At 38.7% G+C, this 23,481-nt stretch overlaps 1 protein-coding gene across 1 annotated transcript in view; it reads left to right on the plus strand.

Annotated features, from left to right (window-relative positions):
• mast1b (microtubule associated serine/threonine kinase 1b) overlaps nucleotides 1-23,481 on the plus strand; it is a 47,445-nt gene that overhangs the window by 10,504 nt on the left and 13,460 nt on the right. Inside the window, exons 2-10 of the mRNA XM_036566045.1 lie at nucleotides 3,709-3,737; nucleotides 14,994-15,082; nucleotides 16,282-16,357; nucleotides 16,864-16,933; nucleotides 19,677-19,837; nucleotides 21,075-21,150; nucleotides 21,342-21,551; nucleotides 22,372-22,473; nucleotides 23,057-23,189. Coding sequence (XP_036421938.1) covers nucleotides 3,709-3,737; nucleotides 14,994-15,082; nucleotides 16,282-16,357; nucleotides 16,864-16,933; nucleotides 19,677-19,837; nucleotides 21,075-21,150; nucleotides 21,342-21,551; nucleotides 22,372-22,473; nucleotides 23,057-23,189 — 946 coding nt within the window. The remainder of the gene's footprint in view (nucleotides 1-3,708; nucleotides 3,738-14,993; nucleotides 15,083-16,281; nucleotides 16,358-16,863; nucleotides 16,934-19,676; nucleotides 19,838-21,074; nucleotides 21,151-21,341; nucleotides 21,552-22,371; nucleotides 22,474-23,056; nucleotides 23,190-23,481) is intronic.

Consider the following 23,481-nt stretch of genomic DNA (forward strand, 5'->3'; position numbering starts at 1 on the left):
AAAATGAAAATGCTTGTGTGGTATGATATATATCTGATTATGTGGACTGAAATTGTTTTTATGATTCAGTCTTCTGCATTTTGATTAACAGGCTGTACATGTCAATACATAATCGCCAGAGCACTCATTTGTCAGACCTCTTATAGAACATTAATGCGCACAATGCACTCAAGTGGAATTATCATGATTTGTCAAAGCATTAATTTCCTGAGATGCGGTGTTTATTACTTAGAAGTGCTTCATTATGATGCTGCAGATGTGCTGCAGCGTGCAGCATACTTTAGAGCTCGTGCTGAGTCTCAGTGTGTTCTAAAAAAGTGTCATCTGGCCACAGAGTGATTTGTTTTCTGGACTTTTTTTGTTAGTTTCCGGGGTGCTCTGTTTACATAAAATGTTCTGTTCAGATTCACCAGCAAAGCCAGACCAGATGGGTTAGTTAAACAGAGAATGACTCTTATTGGGCTGTCAAGTGGCATAATCATCTAAGGTTTTGCCTGATCATTGGTAGACTGTGACTTTGAATTCTGGTGATGATAATTGCTGGTGCTTTATTAGGGTATTTTAACAAATCTGTGGGTTTTCGATGTCTGATATTCTAGGCCAGTTGATATATCACTGGACTACTGGAACCAGTAGGTTGTTTGCAAATATAAAAATAAACCATTTAGCGAGTTGCCAAATGCAGTTCTTGATGCTATTGATAATTTAATTACCCTTTGCCTTTGTGAATGCCACCTGCCCTCTGTCCCTTATTTCACTGTTGTAGAAAATTCAGCACTGGTGCTGCCATTTTGTTGTCATTAAACCCCTGACTGATGTCAGCTTCCAGCTGACCTTCTTCGGTCACCCGCATAATCTGCTACAGGTGCTAATTCTTTTGTGTTTATCCAATGCTTATGGTCTCTACTGGTTTCTAGTACCTGTATGTGAACACTTACTGACCCTGCAGAAACGACATTGATAATTTAGGCCAAAGAGGATCATCCTGACAGATGCACACATAAGCAGCTATTGGTCCAAGGAAGCCTAACAGCTGTGCCCGGCAATCAATGCTAATGACATTCTGACAGATTCACCTATGGATTGACTGTATCATTGGTAGGAGAGAGACAGAGAAAAGGACGTTGAGTCAAGATAAAGAGAAAACAAACAAACACACTGGGATGGTTCATGTTCTACTATTAAATTTTAGAAGCCTTTTAAAGTTAATACGTTCTACAAGTATCAATGGTGTGTTAAGCTTTTTGTCGAGCTTTGGAGAAGTTGTTTCAGTTCTCTCTGTCTCTTTGTCTCTCTCTCTCTGTTATTTGTTACTCTTGCTATCTTATCCATCTCTGAATTATTGTTCTGCCTCTGTCTTGTGTAATCAGCCTCACTGTGACTTACTGTTTAAAAAGAAGATTTTCAATAGAGATTCAAACTCGGCACAAAACTATGTATGTGTGTTTCAGTAGCTGCCTGGCTACTCTGGCGCTTGCCTCATTTGTCACGCATGATTCTGCCTGATAAGGATGGGATATGATATATCATAAATTACAGTACTTTTATCCGCATGGAGCTTTTACAGGTAAAGGAGTACAACATAATTTTACAACCTGATTTCGGTCTGCCGCAACAGTTTTGACATATTTGATGGTACAGAAAACCCATTGACTAAGGATTGACCATTGTTTTGCCCCACGTCCCCCCGACTCTGAACCTGATTTGAATACTTTGATATTGTGTATCAGCTGATACTAAATCGAATCTAATACTTGTGTTTTCATACATAATGCAGCCACACAAATCAGGTAAAATATGCCAGGCTGGCAGTTGCCTCAATTACTTCATTTTTAGTGTGTGCTTAATATGATGTTCTGAACTGACAGGCTTTTCTTTAATTCTTCTTTTATATTGTTTAAAATTGACATGACTCTTTAAGACATTTGAAAAAGTGTGTGTTCCTGCCATTTTATGTACTGTGATTTCTGAATGCAATTTCATGTTGTATTTATTTGATATATGAAGAAGGTGGTCTGACAAAGCCAAAAATTCTGAGATTTTTAATCAGCTTGTGTCACAAGCTATCTTTTTGAACAAGAAAACAAAACCGTAATGAGCGCTTACTGATCTGTATTCTGTTCTGAATGAGCTCATGTGGTACCAGGCCTGCCAGGTTCATTTAAATTGATTGATTTCCCTAATGATTTGGATGCTAGTTACATTAACATTCCGCAGGCATGTGCATAAAAAAGCTTAAATGTGCTATAATTGATAACAATGGTTTAAACCAGAAGCGGTGTGGTTGTTAAAGCAGGACGTTTTACACCAGTCATGACTCATAAGTAAAAAACAGCAAATTAGTTCCACACTGCAGACATTTAGACTACTTCTTGAAACATGTCTCACTGTTGCTGGTCGTGGATAAAGTCCGTTTCTGGCACCTCTACGACATAAGCATAAAAAGAGCACAAAAAAGATACAATGGATTGGAATTGGATTTGGCTTAATATATCTGTCCTGTGGCTTATGTTGCTTGGGAATTTTGAGTCAAAGCGTTTTCTGTTCTTTTACTAAGTGGATAGACTGTATGCTATTTATTCAACAGATAAAGAGCAGGATGAAAAACCCTGGAATATTCCTTTAACTCAGTGAGACGGAGGCTGAACCATAAAGAGATTCAGCACTGCGGCACTGATGGTACTGGAGTTTCAGATTTGTTTATCAGGCCAGAGAATGGAAGAATAATAGGCTGTTAGTATTCAGACTCACATTCAGGCACAAAGACACAAAGATAAACAGAGAGAGAGAGAGAAACAGAGAGTGGAGGAGAGAAAGAGGGAATGGAGGGAGTAGAGAGGAAAGAGTGGGCAGGATGTTCTTTGGGAAAATATTCTCTCTATATGCAGAAAAAATGCATTGACTTTATCTGATTCAAATGTGTGCATTATTTCCTAATCAAACATTTGAGTTAAGTAAATACAATGCATCTCTTTCTTTAGCCCATCTCTCTCTCTCTCTCTCTCTCTCTCTCTCTCTCTCTCTCTCTCTGTCCTGAGGGAGCTTGTTTAGTGTTCTTCTAGAATGATGATCTAGTTTTGAACCCTGGGGAGCAAGGAGTGGCTGTAATCTACAGAGACAGAGAGACTAGATCAAGTTTCATTTTCACTGTCTCCAGTAAAGGTGTAACTATTGCAATGCAGTATGAAATAAGGCAAAATATAACATTATGATACTTTCTCATGGTACATGATGCACAGTTTTTCTGAGGTTTGATAAGTTTGAACAGACAAAAAAGTACCAGAAGTGCCTCATTTAAAATACTGCCAAAACTATTATTGTTTTAAAAGCACAGTCAGTGATCAAAACTAAACACTTGTAAAATCTAGGAATTGTGATTGTTCTCTTCTAAGACTAGTGTGGCAGACATTAGAGCTCTGTAGAATCAAGACATTTTATCACATAAAGTATAGAAAATCATATTGAATCTTGACCTCAGAATCATGTCAAACCTGAAAATATGTGCGCTTCAAGACCTCTAGTCTCCCCTGCTTCCATCATTTGCCACACATGACAGTTCTGTCCCAGTGTCCAAGTATCAAACAGCACAACATGCAGAATGTCAGACAATGTGAACACTGTTTTAACTGCCTACCTGATCTTTCTTTTCTCTCTTTTTCTCTCTTTTTCTCTCTTGTCTCTTGTCTACCTACTGCTTATGCCCAGAAGGATCTTCCCCTGCCTCGTAAAAACAGCAGGTGAGTTCTCTGCTTGTCACTGCGTACATGAGCTAAAAGAGTGGGACCAAAAGCTATGAACCTGTGAAAATTCCAGCTACTTGCTGAGTGTAGCGGAAAAACCAGTGGCAGGTGATTTGAGCCTAGCCAAATTATCTAACTCCTAACTCCTCAACCTGAAACCTTATAGCTGATGGAAATTGTCTGGAGGGACTGAACCCAAAGGGCCGACACGCCACTCTGAGTTTGTGTTGTGGTGCTGGTGCTGCTTGAACTCAACATGTCTAATCCTGTAAGCAGAAGGACTTAAGAGGTGTTAGGGGCTGGTAATAGACAGGTCTACACATTCTGAATGGATTTTCTGGGCGTAAAGAAGATGTGCTCACATGGCAGCCAGCCTGTGTCTGAGTGAGTGAGGCAGCTCTGTCCGTGGTGCTGAAAATCAGAGATATGATTTGGAGGAAGTGAGGAGCATCAAAACTCAATAAAACATTAACTGAGTATTGTTTTCACCGCTGTGGGTGTTTGTCTCCTGCATGTCTCTTTCTTTTTCTGTCTCTCTCCCTCTCTTTTTCTCTTGTTCTGTCTCTCTCATTCTCTGTGTCTGTCTCTCTGCCTTCTTCTTTCTTTCTGTCTCTGTCTCTCTCTCGTGTCTCTCTTTCTTGTTCTGTCTCTTTCTCTGCATCAGCCTGTATCTCTGTGTCTCTGTATGTAGCTGTTTTACTCTCTGTCTGTTTCTCATTCTGTCTGTATCTGTCTATCTCTGTCTTTTATTTCTTTGTTTGCCCTTATACACCCATTCACGTCCTAATCCATTGCTTCCAGGAAAAATATTGCATACATGCTGTTAAAAGCCTGCACACAGACACTCTCTCTGTTTCTCTCTTTCTCTCTCTGTCTTTCTCTCTCTCTGTCTTACGAAAGCACTCCTCCCACTACCTCAGTATCCATACATTACCCTTGAGATTATTCCCAGAATGCCCCAGTCTTTTATTTTTCAGTCTGAGCGCACAGACAGTCCACGTAACCTTTTTCCACTCCATCATATTTCCATCTCTCTCTCTCTCTCTCTCTCTCTCTCTCTCTCACACACACACATACACAAACACACAGACACATACGCACCTCTTTCACTCCTGTGTATGCGGATAGAGCAGCAGTCTGATGTCAGTTATTAAAGCAGTTGTTGATATTTGACTCTCTGCTGCGGGAGGTTAAACCCATGGAGAGCTTCATGTTTCGACGGACTAAAAGGTAGAATTTATCTTTCAGACACTTTTGTTAATTCTCTGCACTTCCACAAGCTTTCGGACATATCACTGTCAGTTCTAAATATTTTTCTCTTTCCCTCTCTTTGTCCTCTCCGAGTGTTTGTTTTTCTTACAGTGTCACAGATGCGTTTGTTAGGTCATATGGTCCATTGCGTGTGTGTGTGTGTTAAACGAGCTTTGTTTAGCAGAAGCCATTTGTACACACAGGTGGAGTGCTTACATTACAGGAACAGTGTAAGGTTAGCCTACACGATTTAGAGCTCATCAGGTCCAGGGTCGAGAGAGAGAGACGGAGAGACAAAGAGTGGAATGGGAAGAGAGATAAACAGAAGGAGAGAGACACAGACATAAAAGAAACAGCAAGACAGATAGAAAGGGAGAAGGAGACAGAAAGAGACTGGGATAGAGAGAGAAAGAGAGCGAGAGAGCAATATTTGACATCTGAAGCTGCCTGTGTTGTTTCTGATTAAATGCTGTTTGGTGAATGACCAGTCTGTTGACAGCACACTTGATTAAAACCTGTATTTACAGAGTCTTTCAATCAGGTATTTGTAATACAATTATATAGTGTAACAAAGGAGTTTAGTGCTTCATTGGATGGCTTGGATTTTTGAAGATAGTGTCAGAACGTTTATTAGATATACAATACGTTTTAAATGTACCATCTTACCCTATTTGTAGAATATAATTTAATTTATGTAACATACTTGTACCACCATATGTTTTATTATTCATTTCATTACTAATTCCATACCTTTATGTTCTGCTAAACCATCTGCATTGAAAGGTTACAGGAGACACTTAGATGTCTATGTGCATTATGTTTAGAAGATTATGTGCATTATGTTTAGATGAATTTAGGTGCAAACTTATTCTAGAATTTTCTGGATGCTCTGTTTCTTTAAGAGACTGAGCTTTGCCCCTGTGCAGGTATCAGCCTGGTGGAAGTAATCCCAGGTGCCTCTGTTCTCATCTTCTGCATGTGTGCATGTGCTGACTGTATTCCCATCTGGATTCTGTACTGTGAAGCAGAACTGTGTTAGCAAGCTGTCAGTTTAATAGGTTAATGTAAGGATAGCATGGTAGGTGGAAGAGGTGAAAGAGGGCAGTTTAAAATAATTATTATTTCCCTTGCCTGCTTTATTTAAGATTGAATGATTAAATCTTGCTTAATATGAGCAGGGACTTGGAATTTATCTTTGCACAAGTGGCATTGAAAAATCTACAGAAAATAAGATATATATATATATATATATATATATATATATATATATATATATACATATATATATATATATATATAAAGGTCCTTATTTAGGAGGATTATGGCCTGACTACATGAGCGCATATTAGGCCTAGCTGTCATCATGTTTGATATTCGTTGTGAAGGTTTTGCTGATAAGCAGGCGGACAGCAGGCAACTAGAAGTAAAGTAGATAAGTTGACCTATTGGCAGTCCTTGGAACTGCCCAATGGGGGAGTGTGAGGGATACTTGACTTTTTATATATAAAATTGTTTATGAATTGTTGTTGTCCAAAAATAAATGAAAATAAAAGATAGCAGTACATGATTTTAAATCCACCGTTTAATAAACATCAAAGCTTTGATCGAACACCAATTTGTAATTGTTAAACAGTGCTGCTAGTTGATAGGCTGATAGCAGTTAGCTACTCTTTTGTGTAGTTTTCTTGTGTTGCTCATTGTTCAGATGTTATGTGTTGTGTTGTTGACAGAATCTGTTAGCTGATTATATTATATATTATTGTCATTTTTTTGTATTATTTTTATTTACTTGTCTGTGATCTTATGACAACTGTTATTGTCGCCCCACTGCAATTAAGTGGCACTGTCGTTATAAATATCAGGTTTCATCATTTGGGTGATGATGAGCCGGGTCACTTTCGGACGGAATTTTGTTGGGCTTGGATCAGGTTGTACTCAAAATGTGATGCTGTGTGTTGGGTCATCCAGACTTAAACAGAAGATTCTTGGGCCGTATTCGGGTTTGGACCAAAATTTCAGGCACGATTGAAACTCTAACACACATTCTTACACAACCTCTTAGTAATTATGATTTGAAGGGCTCGTGGATCCTCCTTTATGTACTCCAAAGGGCATGGATTTTGAGTGATAGACCAGTGATGGCAGACCAAAGACAGTGCTACAATACCAGGCATTTAGAAATGTTGTTCAATTCAACAACTAACAATGAATAAAAGTTTAGCATGACCTCATGCTAACAATGCCAATTTGGCTATCAGTAAAAGAAAGCTTGTGTTAGCGGTTAGCCTTATCTCATGCTAAGTGTTAGCTCTTATTCATTGTTTGTTGGAACCATTACTTGACCTTGGATACACAATTTTAAAATCACAATTAAAATCACTCAGAATTATAAAAATACAAAATTAGATTGTCTAAAAGTTTAGTTTCTACATATTTACCATGTCTTAAGTTAGGTAAGATGATTAATGGTAAAGTAATTGATCTTCACTGAACTCATTTAAGATTGAGATAATTGTAAGAGATATTGTATTTGGCATTGATTCTATTAAGAGTACCATTTTCTATTTAAATCCATTTTCTATTTTGGACATTTTGACATGCACATCCAAGCCATTATAATGACAATCTTTTCAAATTTGATTACCAAAGCAAATATTTCGTTACAGTCTGAATATCAACAAATCCTCTGCTTTTAGGAACAATTACCACGTGTGTTGAAAATAATTTAATGTAAAGATGTAATGATTGTTAGTATTACACAGATAACTGCCTGATCAGGTTTTGCCTGAAGGGAAAATCATTACACAGCACTGTAAACAGCACTCTCATATGTAATTAATGGTGAACTCTTTACTAGGTAATTTGTGCCTATTTTCTACTGTTTAGCTGTTTGTTGAGCAATGTAACACTGAAGTTTGTGCTTTGAGGGTGTTTTTTTTTTGTTTTATTTGAGATATACATTACTCTTTTTCAGTTTACTTTAGTTCCCCGTATACAGCTTACAATCAGTTTTGTATGATGTGACTTTCCCTGTCATTTACTCCTTTGCCCATTTTCTGCATGTTAATATTTTATGCTAATGAATAATAGTATCATTGTCTGTCTCAGTGGAGCGGACAGGGTAAGGTGTTGTGGTGGCGGAGAGCTCAACAGTGGTTGTAGCTGTGTACAGCATATTGAAACCATCCATGTTTGTATTTTTAATTTGAATTTTGTTTACATTATAAAATCATAAAACAACCCAGAAGGATAAGCGGTTTAGATTGTGTGTGTGTGTGTGTGTGTGTGTGTGTGTGTGTGTGTGTATAAAATCATAAAACAGCAATATATGTTATTACACAACGATATTTAATATAGAAACCCTGTAATTTACCTGATTAAAACCGATAAAACAATGGCAGTTTTCCACTAATGCTATCTTTATCTCTATCTTTATGTTATATTTACATCAAGCAACTAGTGATGTATTTTTACACTTTATATCAGCTCTCTACCTTAAACACAGATATTTAAGACTAATTACACACATTTTTGTTACACATGCTGTGTTTTGAATGTTGACGTCTTCGTTGAGGATTTTAACTTAAAACCTGTTTTTGAATATTATTGAATCCTCTTAGTTATCTTCGTAGTTCCCAGTTTATCTGAAGTATATCCCAGTAAGCCCACATCTAGGCCAATTATTTGAGCTGATCACAATTATTAACGCTGACCACAGCTATTTTCCATAGTTGTTCGTTTTCACAATCCTATTTGTACATCTAATCAAACAGAATGTGAGTTGGGTGCATTTTTAGCATTTTGCTGAGGCAAAAACCCATTTATTGAGACACTTCATAGGTCAATGCAATAACGTTTAGGGGACAGCAGCAGGTTGTATTTGTTTATTTGAGCTTGAGCTGTTGTTTGTTGTCAGTTGGGAAGTGCCAAGTATTTACAGCTGGAAAGCAAATTAATTTAATTGTGAGTCACAATTATGTGCATGGCAATTAATCGTCTGATAAATTGTAATGATTGTAACAGGCCCTGCGCACACCCACTAGAACATTAATTTAGTGTTAGCGATTACCCACTAGAACATTTAGTGTTAGCGATTACCCACTAGAACATTAATTTAGTGTTAGCGATTACCCACTAGAACATTAATGTAGTGTAAGCGATTACCCACTAGAACATTAATGTAGTGTAAGCGATTACCCACTAGAACATTAATGTAGTGTTAGTGATTTGTAGCACATTGAAAGGCTAAATGAGAGAGAATGTAGCAGCGGGCAAGCGTAGTTAGATGTTGTAGTAATGACAATAGTTCACGAATTATAAAAATGACTGCAACTACCATTAGCACAAGGACTTAAGCTTAAATAAATATCTGGATGGAGATATAACACACACACACACACAAAGTAATTTTGCGCCAGTGTGACTGTGATCTTTTTGTATACGCATTATTAATTTCTCCTAGTACATGCAGCCACATTGTCCTGCTTTTGTTTGCGTGGATTTGTCACAGTGCTTGTTTTCCACACGGAATAGCTCTGTCTTCAACTTAGATAGTTTTTAGTGGCAAAGCCTTCAATGACAGCATGACTACTGTGTGATGTGTGCATGCATGTTATGAACGCATTCCCTGCTGATATGCTGTCTTTATTTCTGAGACTCTCTGCTGCACCATTTTCTTTAAATGAGCAAGAGAGTCTAAGATATTCAGCTTTGTAGAAACAAGTGCCAGTGTGTATGTTTGTCCCCATTCTTTTAATAGAGTGAAGAGACACAGTGTGAGAGGAATATAAATGTAGTATATGGGTTTTTGTTGTAGATGACAAACAGACAGACACACACACATATGGTCAGACAGGGCCTCGCCACTTAAAAACATTTCATTTCATTAATTTAAGACAGAGCCTAGTGTGTGGGTGGGTAGAAAACAAGCACTACAATTAATGTGTAAGAAAAAAATCACCCCCTGCCCTGAAATTAGGGATATATGATATAGCAAATATATAACATAATGATACTTCAACACCTCTTCACAATAAATGATATGCAGGGGTTTGCATTGCCTATTGCCTGGAGCCTCTGAACACAGCATTTCACATATTGGCCATTAAAAATGCAGAGCCTGTGGTCTCATTTTTAAAAAAATCTTTTTCTCTTTTGACGAACCATCAGTTTATATGTTTCACAATAAACATGAAATGACACATGAAATTGACTTGGTGGCCCAAGTGACCTGTTTTTGATATATATCTACCCTTGAAGATATGTATTACAGGATCTAATCTACTGCATTGCCTTAAACAGGATAAATTATGACCTCTTTGTAAAGAAACATGCAGTTGTTCTTAAGTACTCTCTAAAATATGTTCAGAAAAATGTATTGTGGTGTGATCATAATAATGATAGATATGGTCATATCATGTTACCAACCCTTCCCTAGTTAACTCATACATTTGTAGTGCATGCAGTCCCTAGGTCCCAAACAACAAATAAATAAAATGAAAGTTGCTTCATTTTACTTGTTGCTTTCTACTTCAGCATCAGAAATGAATCGTGGTGATAATAATATATATTGTATTGTGAAATTTGTGTATCGCTAACAAGTACATTTGTATTTTGAAGTTTTTGTAAGAACAAAAACGCTCTACTTAGTCTAATTTGATATGAATGCTTTGTACTGTTGCCTCTGAACAAAAGAGAGAGAGAGAGAGAGAGATAGAAAGATTTGTGCTTAAGCTAGTATGATGGAGAGTCCCCAGTGAGCTGTGAGATAAACGCCCCATAACCCTCTGACATTCCAGCACCGCCTCAGGGAGAACGAGAAAGAGTGCGACGGAGTGAGAGAGAGACATGGAGATAGAGAAGAGAAGCAGATGAAAGAGGAGGAAAGAAGGAAGGAAGAGAGGAAGAGAGGGATAGAGAAGAGAAAACAGATCAAAGAGCAGGAGAGAAGGAAGAGAAGAAAGAGGGAGAGAGACAGGGAGATAAAGATAAGAAAACAAATATTGGAGGTGAAAAGGAAGAGCGGGAGGGACAGATACATAGTAGAGAAAACAGGCAAAGAAGGAGGAGAGAAGGAGAGAAAGAGGGAGGAGAAAAGGAAGAGGAGAGGGAGAGAAGAGAAAACAAAGGAAAGGAGGAGGAGAGAAAGAAGAGAGGGAGATAGAGAAGAAAACAGACCAGGACGAGGAGAGAAGGAAGAGAAGAAAGCGAAGGGGGTTGGCAGAGGGAGATGATGATGATGATGATGATGATGATGATGATGGCTTCGTTCATGGACGTTCGGTAAACATGCCCCAGATCTATCACATCTCATATTTGCTACATGTGTATATACACACACTAAGAAGCAGCCCTGTTCATTCAGCATCCCTAAAATCACTCAGTGATAGAAATTTTAACCTAAATGCTCCAAATCCTTTTTAATAAAGTGTGATAATTCTCCAATTTGCAGACCCACATTTTTGAGTTTCCCTGTTTTAACAGACCTGGCTGAATGCATCAAATAACATTGAGTATGTCTTGAGCTGAATCAGGTGTAGTAGAGCAGAGATAAATAGTGCTGGGCAATATGGCAAAAATATAACATCATGATACTTCAAGACACTTTCATGATACACATGCGATAGGATATGCGTTATTATATTCTGTTCTTCAGAGGCTTGATGAGTCAGACAGAAATGAACCACTCATGCCACATTTATAGTATGATCAGAAACTATAAATGCAATGATATTTATGCAGCATTTCATGTATTGCAGTAGAGTCTACTCCTGATTAAATCTAGCTAATTGCATTGTTTGTTGGTAATTAAAAAATAATGTTTGCAAAGTGTGAGTAGGAGACAAAGTTAGTGAGAAAAGTTATTCCTTTGTAGAAAAAAAACATTTTTCTTGGGTTGATTTTGACCCGTCCATATCAGAGATATTGTACAGTTTGTAGATATTATCTTAACAAGGCTAACAAAAGTCAATATTTCTTTACCGACACAACTATTTTGTACAAAGCAGCAGCTAGATCATTTTTAAAAAGTCCCTCCATCATCTTGCATGTATGAGCTTGTCAGAAACAGTGGACATGTGTAGGTACAGGGGACGCGTATAGGTTTAATTAACAGTACACAAGACAGTTCCCATACTCATGCACATACGTAGACACAAAAAAAATATATAGAAGAGATGCGAAGTGTACTGTGATTTGGAGCTGCTGTCCATCATATTTTCACTGAAAAAACTCCACTGGCTTTTGTTTGGTCTCGAGATGTCTCTTTAGATTTGAGGGCTTTTGGGATGCATTTGCAATAGCTAGACCTCACTCCTCTCACTGGGCTGCTGGATTAGCATTGTCACAATCAACAATAATTATAAACCTTACTTTATATCTGCTCAGTTGTCATTGGTTTATCAACTACTTAGGTCGCTGATACACTGTTATTTTACGGCTTGTCGGTCGTGCTGCAGGAACAATATATGAGCAGATGAGAGTCTGTAAAGAGTCAGACATTAAAACAGGCAGATTATATTGACAGTATGGCTCTGAGATGTTGCTAGAAGAAGGGGAAAGCAAGCTCTACTTATGAATTCCCTGGTTTCATTATAGAATGCATTCAAACCAGCAGTGAACTGCACCAGGGTTTGCTTGGAAGCGGATTGAAACCCACGTTTTTTTTTAGCTGTCTGTTGCAGACCTGAGTATGGGTGGAGTGTTCACACATGTCAAAACGGAGTGAACTAAAGAAAAAGTCTGGTAGATCCGCACCAAACAAGGCAGGTGTGAAAGCGTCCTGAGAAACTTCACCATCTCTGGCTAGCTAGCTGTCTGCATTGCGCTCCGTGGCTGCGTTGTATCAAACTGATGACGTTTATCTAGCTTACTCCTACAATATTTAAAAACTAAAATAATGTAAATTTTAATATGAATTTATGGGTTCACAACATCCTCAGTGTTTGAACTATTGCAATAGATATTCTTATTTTTTGTATCGTAAAATTGTCCTGTTGAAAATCCTTATACGTCATTAACCCTTTTATTTGCATATCTGTATTATTTATGTCGGTTATAATTGAAAAATGTTTGATTATATTTGATTATTTTGATTATATATGATCATATTTTTAATTATTAGGTTAATCTTTTTTCCACTATCTTTTTATGACTGAAAATGACATTACTGGCCCACTACGAACTGCTGCCTCCCCCTACAGCCTGCAGTCCGCTAGAGGGTGCTTCACGGCCCACTGGTGGTCTGCGGCCCACAGGTTGAGAAACCCTGCTGTATGGTATATTATAGTGTTGGTGGTGATGTTGTATGTTATTTATGGCTGAGTGCTGGTGTATGAGCAGCTTGTAGAGTGTTTCTGTAGTGGAAACAGATGTTGTAATCTCTCCACTTTGCCTATTTCAAAGCATCTCATAAGCATGAGTCTTGCTCTCTCCCGCTGTTTTTCTCTCTGTCTCTCTCTCTCTCTCTCTCTCTCACCCTCTCCCTCTTTCACACAGTCAGTTTCTTCTTCTATTTTTTCTCCTTCACTATCACTCTTCTTTCTTCTCTCTCTCTCTTTCCAACCGTCTCTTGCTCTCTCTCTCTCACTACCTCGCTTTCTCTCTTTCTCTCTCCCTCACTTTGCCTCCTCTGAGGGGATTGATGGCTGAGGAAATGGAATTTTCTTTATCGTTGTTGTCCTGCTGCAGTGGGTCCCTGGACACACACGTGGACCCTTTCTTTCTTTCTTTCTTGTACACACACATACACACACACACACACACACACACACACACACACACACACACACAGAAACAAAAGACTTTCTTCAGTTGCACACAGTAACACAAAGCTTTTCTTCAATTGTGTACACACAGTCTCTCTTTCTTTTTGTTCTTCTCTCTGTCTCTCTCTCTCTCACACACACACACTTATACATGCTGATCACGCGCTTGCCAGCCATTGTTATCGCATTCGCACACAAGTGGCAGCAGTTCTCCTTTTCTTCTTTCTCTAAAGAGATGAAAAAGTGTGGATGGTGCCAAAGTATCAGTGAGTTATATAACACTCTTAAAGCTTTCTCTCTCCCTCTCTCTCTCTCTCTCTCTCTCTCTCTCTTTCTCTCTCTTTGGGTCTGAGCCTTGAACCCCCTCATGCATGCTCCATATCCAAGTGAGGGAAGTGCTGCTTTATGTTGGCATAGTTTGATATTGAGACCTGCTGTAGTTTACCAGAAGCATACATAAGAGTGCTAGATCTAGTTTGGTTAGGTGTAGTCTCAGCCTCAGACGCTCTGCCCACACGTAGATGGAGTGTCTGATATTCATTGAATGCTAAGCTGGCCACAACTATTGAGATTGTGTCAGTTGTGTTTGTGAGTCTCTAGACTGAAAAAAAAAGTTTGTGAAGATCATGTCCTGAAGTTTTTAAAATTTATCAAGTGGTTTTCTTTGAAGCATTTAGTAGCTTTTAAGTGAGATGTCCCCATGTGTTTGCCTGTGCATTTATTTCCTCTGGCTTTGTATTGGTTGTAGCCCCGTTTTGAAAAATCCTGGTCTCTACAACAACGGCCTTCAGTCAGTGAGGTGGCCCTTTTCTGTGAAATTAGGTGGTCCTTGGTCATGATAAGGGACAAAATGCACCACACTGTCTGCTGATAGACAGAAGGCAGTCTTGCGAAACTAGGCTAGGTGTAAATTGACCTTTATTTTGATATGATTTTGAAAATAGCCTGAGACTTTTATTTTGCAAACTTCACTGAATATTATTATATATTTAATTGTTGTCTAATGTCTGTGTAGTCATATTGGTACCTTTAGATTCTTGCATTTTAACCCCTTTTTATGAATTTTGATCCTGAATGAGCCGAATAAAAGTTAGAATGTAAGACTCTTACACTTCAAGAACCTCTTACTTTTATACTGGAAGAGATTTTTAAATATTTCTGATACTTGTGATATGTTTACATAATATGACAGTATGACAATGCTCATTTTTTCTCTTTTTTTGTATGTGTAAAACAGTTGCCGCACCAGTAACAGAAAGAGTCTAATTCTCACCTCAACATCGCCTACTTTGCCCCGCCCACACTCTCCTCTACCTGGACACATCGGTGAGTAGACAGTACACACTCTCGCACACACTCAGCATGCACTTGTATTCACACTCTCAGGCTCTCACCCTCATGCTCAACATACACTCATTATCCACTTTCACACAGTTAGGGTGTACTTCACATGTTTGAGTACTTTATGTAATAAAATTTCATTACTGAAAAAAAACTGTCCTCTTTGCAACCACATCATTACTTGGATGTATTACATATAATTTTATGTCACATGTTTACTAAAAATAAGCCTGCTATGTTTACTTTTATGTTCTGTTTCATGCATTAAACACATTTCTATACAGTACTGTGCAGAAGTCAGAGGCTACCCTTCATTTATTTAATTTCCACTCAAAATAGCCAGTATGTTATTGATTTTTTCAGGAGATATGTCTGAGGAGATTAGATAAGAGGTAATCCACTTGCATTAGGAATGAAAGTCAAAGTAAAATAAATTAAAAAATGGATTTTTCAAAACTGGAGTTCAAAAAATAATTAAAAGATACAGAGAAAATGGGACTCCTAGCAACCGTGTAAGACATGCTAGACCATCAAAGCTGTCACCATCAGATAAACAGTACTTAAAGCTTTCGTCTTCGAGAGAGAGGAGAAAATCAAGCTCCATTCTTGCTTCAGATCTGAAAAAAAAATCCACAGATGTTTCTATCTATCCTTCCACTGTGAGAAGATAACTCAACACTGTCTGAAAAGATGTGTAGCTGTCAAGAACCTGTTACTGAAAAAAGGAAACAGACAAAATAGAAGAAAATTTGCTAATCAGGCACAGAAAATGCTGGTGTTTAATGTGTTGTGAAGCAGAATGCAACCAACTTCTAAGACTGAACTTTGGAGATGGGGAAAAATATCCCTGCAAATTTCGTTGAAATACTGATGGCAAGTTTCCCAAAAAGAATGGCAGCTGTAATAAAACCAAAGGTTGGAAAAAAATATATATTTAGTTGTTGAGGCTTCTGTGTAATTTTCTGTTAGTTATGTTTTCTTCTTTTTTCTGACACTGAAAAATGAGCAATTTGTACTTCTCTTTTTGGCTGGAAATTTAATAAATGAAGGGTGGACTTTTATAGTATTGTATATCTCTAAATTAACAGATACATTCAACATTATGATGTCATTGTTAAAGCTTTTACATTCTGCTCCTGTTATAAGATTTTCAAAGTGGCCTGTTTCTCTTCCTGTCTGCACAGGAAGTAGCCCTCTGGACAGCCCTCGCAACTTCTCTCCCAGCACTCCTGCTCACTTCTCTTTTGCTTCCTCTAGACGGTAAAACACACACGTACAGACACAAATTCAACATGCAAGCTTATACTGCATTTTCACCATTCTTATACATGTTTATGGCTCCTTTTGTGGTATAATGTCTTTCTAAGGAAGATGAGTGTAATGTTGTATATTTATGTGTGTGCGCGTGTGTGTTCATGTGCCTTGTGACCTCTCTTTAAGGCCAGCAAAGGGAAAGCATTTTATATTGGCTGCATACAGAATACATACATATTACAGCTAGCATTAACACACGTATACATTGGAATTGACATGATTCCAGTTAGCTAGTTAGCTTGGAGCCTTCAGCTGGCTGGCTAGCATAGCCATTGCAGCTGACATTAGGTGATACATTGGCTTTGAAGGGTCCATCAGTGTTAGCTGCGTTTACTTCACATTAATTGCTGTGTTGTCTAATGCTGACTGAGCTGTTTTCATCTTCTCTCTCTCTCTCTCCCTCTCTCTCTCTCTTTCTCTCTTTCATTTCTTTCGTTTCTCTTGAACTGTAGGGACGGGCGCCGTTGGTCTCTGGCCTCTCTTCCTTCCTCTGGGTATGGCACCAACACACCCAGCTCAACGGTACCTGTCCTGCTTTAACTCTTAACACACAAGCTCAGCTCATTGGTACTTGATCTAGCACTCTTATGTATGCTTCTGGTAAACTTAATTGGCACCTTTGCTCTTTGTAATACAATACACAATATATTCTATATAATATTTGGGCAGCAGCACAACTTTGGTCTGTGTACACTCATTTGAATGAAACAGAGCAGCAAAAGATTAAACAGTATTTTTTTTTAAATGTATGAAAATAGGATACAAACTGAAAATTGACCAGGGCACAATTATTGGCACCATTGGAACTATTAAAATCTGAAGTCTGAAAATCTGAAGTTATATTCTCCTTTGACAAATTGCCAGCACTCGCATGACTTGAATTAACCAGTGATTGGTGGGCATCCCTGCTTCCATAGTTGCAGTGTTATTAAGAAGTCTATAGCTTGTGAAACTGTCAAGAACATTCACAGACATTGTGGTAAGGGAAAGAGTGATCAAAAAAGTCTGTGAAGGCTTGTGCTGTTACTGTTGATACTGTTGATTGTTGATTCTTGACAAAATGAAGCATATAACAAAAATAACAGCCTACCTGTGGTTAGATATGGTGGAGGTTCCACAGTGTTGTGAGGCTGCTTTGCTGCCTCTGGTACTCGAGGCCTTGGGTATTGAGGGTATCATGAAATCAGAGGATTACCAGTGTGACTCAGTGTCAAAATATTAGGTCTAGAAGATCATAGGTTTTCCAGCACCCAAACACACATTAAACAGCACAAAAGAATGGTTAAAGGAAAAAAAACAGACTATGTTAAACTGACAAGTAAGGAGTCCTGATCTCAGTTCAACTGAAATCTGCTATTGGTAAAAGGAAAAAATTCAAGACTTGGAACAAATTGCCTTTGAAAAGTGGAGCAGCAAATAGTAAGAAGCGTATAGATGCCTACAAGAAAAATTGGAGGCTATCATTGTTGCTAGGAATATTAGGAAGTATTAGGAAATAGTGTCTTTGATGCTGTCCAGGTCATTTTTTCTTATCTGAAAAAAGAACATATAAATTGACATCGTTTTAGACACTTAGTGACAATATGCTGATGATTAAAAGTTGTTCAATTTCTTGTTACGTCTAAAAACATTGTACATGATATTCCTAAAATGCAAGGGTGCCAATAGTGTTGACCAGAACTGTATATACTTCTGCCCATTATCAACTGATCACTGTCTCTTTTGCTCAGCACACACACTGCTTTGTGCTTCTTCAACCTCTGAACTCTGTACATCTTGCTCTGCACTGCTTGTGATGTCCATTACACTGTTTCTGTGTGCTCTCCCCTATCCATCCCCTCTGAGGAGTCTCACTGTCTTTCACTGTCTGAGTGTATTACATAACTCGTATCTCTCGCACGTGCCCTCTCATCTCTATATCTCCATCCCTTTCTATCTCTGCCTAGGGTAAAGAAAGCAGTAAGGATGAATGAGAGAGAAAGAGACAGAATGGATGTAATAGAGAGGGAAAGGAGAAACAGAAGTAGAGAGAGAGTGTACGCTGTCCTGCCCATCGGCTGTGTGAGATAGATCTCCCTATTAGTGCTAAACTCAGTGTTACAAATCTCCCTCATTTAGTCTCATCACCACAGTCAGCTCTGTCACAAGCTGCAGGATGGAGAAGAATGTTCCTCAGTGTGGCACAGAGACATGCACAGTGTTTTGTCCCTCTCACAAAGCTATAGTCCTGGTTTTAGGAGGAGGGATGATGCAACATAGTGCAAGGATTATGGGTGCACCAGCAGAAACTATTTTAGCACCCAAGCTGCTGAATCTGATTGCTTCCCTTAAAATGAAGACAGCTGCCCTGTGCCCAAATTTCAGACAAGACAGCCATTATCTACAAGTTATTCATTTTTCAGTGGCAGGAACAAAATCAGAAAATTAAATCAACTAAATATATAAATTTAGCATGTCTACCCTTAACCTTTATCAGCTGCCATTCTTTTCAGGAGACTTTCAGTTTTTCAAAGAATTCTGCAGGGATATTTTTCTGCACTTCTGAAGTTCAGTCTTAGAAGAGCATTGGATTTACTGCTTCTCACAATCCAAGTAATCTCAAACACTTTCCCAGCCCATTGTTCTGGAAACACCAGCAGCTTCTTTGTTTGATTTGCCAGTTTTTGTCTTTTTTGTTGAGTTAGAACTAAATGTGTGTAATTATTAATTTTACACTAATGACCTGTGTATGAGTAAACAATCAATGAGGTTTTTGATTTGCTAATTCCTAATTTCTGCACACTAAACTGGTAGCCTGGCATGATGAAGCACCCAACTACAAGCTCCACACGCAAGCTTCAGACCACTTATGAGACCATCTAGCACATAAAGTGTCTCGTTTGTGGTTTAAGTGGTCCATCAGCCTGGGTTGTGCTTTGTTATCAATCAAGTGAAAGTGAATTAATTAAGGACTTGATTGAGATGAGTGGGTTCAATGAGTCGATGAGTGGGTTCATCTTTCATTTTTTTCTTTCTCTTTAAACTGTGAAGGATTTATGAACAAGGTTTTTGTCATTTGTGTGAGTGAGTTTTTTTGCCATGTTGTTATAAGTACTAAAACAGAACAACACCTGTAGTTTTTGCTTTTTAACTTGTGGTAATCATGGTGATAGTGATGTAATCCCCTCCGCCCCTCTCTCTCTCTTCCTCTCTCTCTCTCTCTCTCTCTGTGACCTTCTCCCCCTGTTTTTCTGCTTTCTTTCTGTCTCCCTCCCTCCTTTCTCAGTCTTCCAGTTCCTCTCAGGAGCGTCTACACCAGCTGCCCTTCCAGCCCACCATGGATGAGCTACACTTTCTGTCCAAACACTTTGGCAGCACAGAGAGCATTACGGACGATGATGGGGGGCGGTGCTCTCCACACGTACGCCCTCGCTCACGCAGCCTCAGGTACATGCAGACACACAGTACATATATTCATACTCTCACATACAAACAATATACATACATACATATGCTGCAGTTAGCAGTAGTGCTTTACTGTAGTCTCAAACTAAGCCAAACCATAGTTTTATAGTGATTGAGTGGCACTGTTGGCTGAGATCTTAAATCTAGTTGATATATCTAATATTTCTAATTTTGATGATATATTGGGTTATAATTATAAGAATATTATATGATTTATCTAACTTATTTCTATACATTTTTAACTTTTGTCATTTTATCTAGTGAAAGTGGCTTTTTTATGAACAGATCGTTGTTTATTTCAAGCATTGTTTTTTGAAACAAGCAATGTTATCTGTTATGTTTTAAAACAAGAAAAAAAATATAACAACAGAGTAAGGCAATTTCTCTAGAAAAAAAAAAAACGTCAAAAGACGTTTTCTCACAACAATCTCATAATGAGAAATATTATGTATACTAACGATTTAAGATTTTGCCACAATATATTTTTTGCAGTGAACTGTTTGTGACCAGGAGTCAAATAGTTGGTATAATATTTATTAAATCTGCAATGATCCTGACTTTAAATTTATACAGTATTGATAGGATGTATGAGAGTTGTTCTTTTTGTAATATCTACATGTTTCAGAGTAATAGCAAGAAGAACAATTGTCAGATATCCCATCAATACTGTATAAATTTATACAAATCTAGTTTTCTGCCTGCTAATATAGCTGGTGTTACCTAATCATGGGCACCTGTTAGGTCTTGAATTGGGCAGGCAGTGCTCTACTCAAAGTTCAGCTGTCCTACAGTGTTGTGTTAGAGGCAGCTTTAAAAAATATACAGTGATTGGCCACATGTGACGTGGAGGAAGCATTGTGTAATAGGGGGACACCTAGATAGCAGGTGAGAATTGACAGTGACAAACATGGCTTTTCTCCCCTCTCACCCAGACAATGTCAATGTTTATTGGGAGTGAAATCACTTGTTCAGTTGAAAGATAAGCCTTGTTCCAACTGGAGCACATGCAGTCCTAGGGACCTCATTTTTCCTGTGCTCATGAGGACTGCACCAATCAATCTCAAATACACACTTTTAAACTTGACACCCTTTTGCCCTATACACCCACATGTTGTTGTTGTGTGGACTTGGACAAGAACTGTAGGCTTAGGGAGGCCTTGGGGACAGTGTCCTATATCTAACTTGTGCTTGATTATCCTTACCTTACTTGCCTGTGCAGTCCGGGCCGTTCTCCATCCTGCTATGACAACGAGATAGTGATGATGAACCATGTGTACAAAGAGCGCTTCCCAAAGGTAAGAAGTACTATAGAGGTCCTTGCCCTTGGTGTATTTCTATGTATTGTAGTTGTTCCTGTGTGTTGGTTGTTACAGAGTTATGATATCCAAGCTGCCACAGAAAAAATGGTTCATCTATATGTATACAAATTATGTCTAATGACTTTTTTTTTTAATCTGCTGAATCTGCTTCTGTCTGTCTCTCTCAGGCCACAGCTCAGATGGAAGGGCGGTTGGCAGACTTCATTCAGTCTTACTCTCCTGAGGCTGTGCTGCCGCTGGCTGATGGGGTCCTGAGCTTCATCCATCACCAAATCATAGAACTGTCTCGGGACTGCCTGACCAAATCACAAGAAGGCCTCATTACCACTGTGTACTTCTACGAGCTGCAGGAGAACCTGGAGAAACTATTGCATGATGTGAGTATGTTTGAATGGGTGTGCACAGAAATGAAGGAACTGTGAGCATTTATCCTTGTTGTTAGTGGTGTTTATTGAGACACTCATCTGCTATTATGGAAGTTAAAAAAGGCTCAGTCTCACTACATCCTATAATATGTGCACTGATGTAAATATTTTTACGAAGTTTAGATTTGATGTAAAGTACATTGTCTCACAATTCATGTCATCAGATAATCTTATCTTGGCTAACTCAGTCATCTTAGGAAGTTATGGGTGATCTGATTATAGGAGATATGACTGGGTGATCTGCTAATCTGATTATGTAAGTCAGAGTAAGGATAAGGATTTCTCTCTCTCTCTCTCTCTCTCTCTCTCTCTCTCTCTCTCTCTCTCTCTCTCTCTCTCTCTCTCTCTCTCTCTTGCTTTATCTCTCTCTGTCTTTCTATTTATCTCTGTAATAAAACATCCTTGGTTAGTTATGGCTGCAGTGATTGGATTGCTCTGCTAAAGAGCATGATTAGAAATGTATCTTTTTGAGAGAATGTTTGTGCCGCTCCCCCTCTCTCTCCCCCATCTGCGTTTTCCTCTCTCTCTCTGTCTCTTCCTGTCTCTTGCCCTGCAGGCTTATGTGTCCACACTCCTCTCTTGTCTTATCTCTGAGTGTTGGTACTCTGTCTTGCCCCTTAAGCTATCTTTTACTTTTCATCTCCAGCTTTTGTTCTCTCCCCCATCAATTTCTCTGCATTTATTTAGTTTCTCAAGAGGTAAACAATAGATCATGCTTCTGAATAAATTGCTTTGTCTAACAACCCCCCCTTTCGTTCTCCCTCTCTTTCAGGCACACGAGCGGTCGGAGAGTTCAGAACTGACTTTCGTCATAGAGCTGGTGAAAAAGCTCCTCATCATAATCTCTCGCCCTGCACGTCTCCTAGAGTGTCTGGTGAGTCTTGTATTTTCTCCTTTTCTTTCTTCCTTTCATTCATATTTTCTGTCTCGCCATCCACAGCAAATCCTGTTACACCACAAAACTAATTTCCTCTCCTTTTCCAAACTTGTGAACAGCAGCTTTATGAACATATGTTACTGTGCAAAAACAGCCACTGAGCCACTAGAGATAGAAAGAGGCAGACGGAAAGAACCAGCCTGTGATTACATTTGCATTTATATTGAAAGTCCTATTTGCCTTGTGAGCATGTTACAGCTATCAGTGCCCCTTGAAGCCACAGTCCTCTCTGAGTCATGTCTGAGGTTCTTAGCAGCAGGGCATAATTTAAAAGTTTCAGCCTCTCTGTCCAACTATGGCAGTAAGCTAAATGGAAAATCCATAATCCCCGTTTTCTATCGATGCTTCCCCCCCTGTCCAATTATGCCTGCTAAAAACAAATTAGAATGAAAGCAGCTCTATCCAGTGTATCAAAACTCTGAGAGCTTCTCCAGTCTGGGGCAGTAACCTGCAGCAGTCATAGCCTATTGATCTGAATAGGATGTGCATCATGCAGAAGTGTGTCCCCCTCTTCTTGTAGGAGTTTAACCCAGAGGAGTTCTACCACTTGCTGGAGGCAGCGGAGGACCATGCCAAAGAGGGACACTTAATGAAAACAGACATCCCACGCTACATCATCAGCCAGCTAGGCCTGACCAAAGACCCTCTGGAGGGTGAGAGAGATGTATAGAGAGAGATATAAAGACAGAGGGATAGAGCATTTTAGAGAATAGACTATGAGAAATGAGGCTGCAGCACAAATTTGTGGTGTATGCCAGTAGAGCAAACAGACATATACTGCATGTACTATATACATAAGGTATACATACTGTAGTAAATAATATACTGCTTATGTGCTTTGGGGAGACAGGGCAGTTAAGTGACAGAGAGAGTGAGAGAGAGAGAGTGTAGAATGAGATGTGGATATTAAAATGTGGTATTGGGGCTTGGAGTGGTTTAGAATTA

Source organism: Colossoma macropomum, unplaced genomic scaffold (genome assembly GCF_904425465.1).
Source record: "Colossoma macropomum unplaced genomic scaffold, Colossoma_macropomum, whole genome shotgun sequence".
In the NCBI taxonomy this organism is placed as follows: domain Eukaryota; kingdom Metazoa; phylum Chordata; class Actinopteri; order Characiformes; family Serrasalmidae; genus Colossoma; species Colossoma macropomum.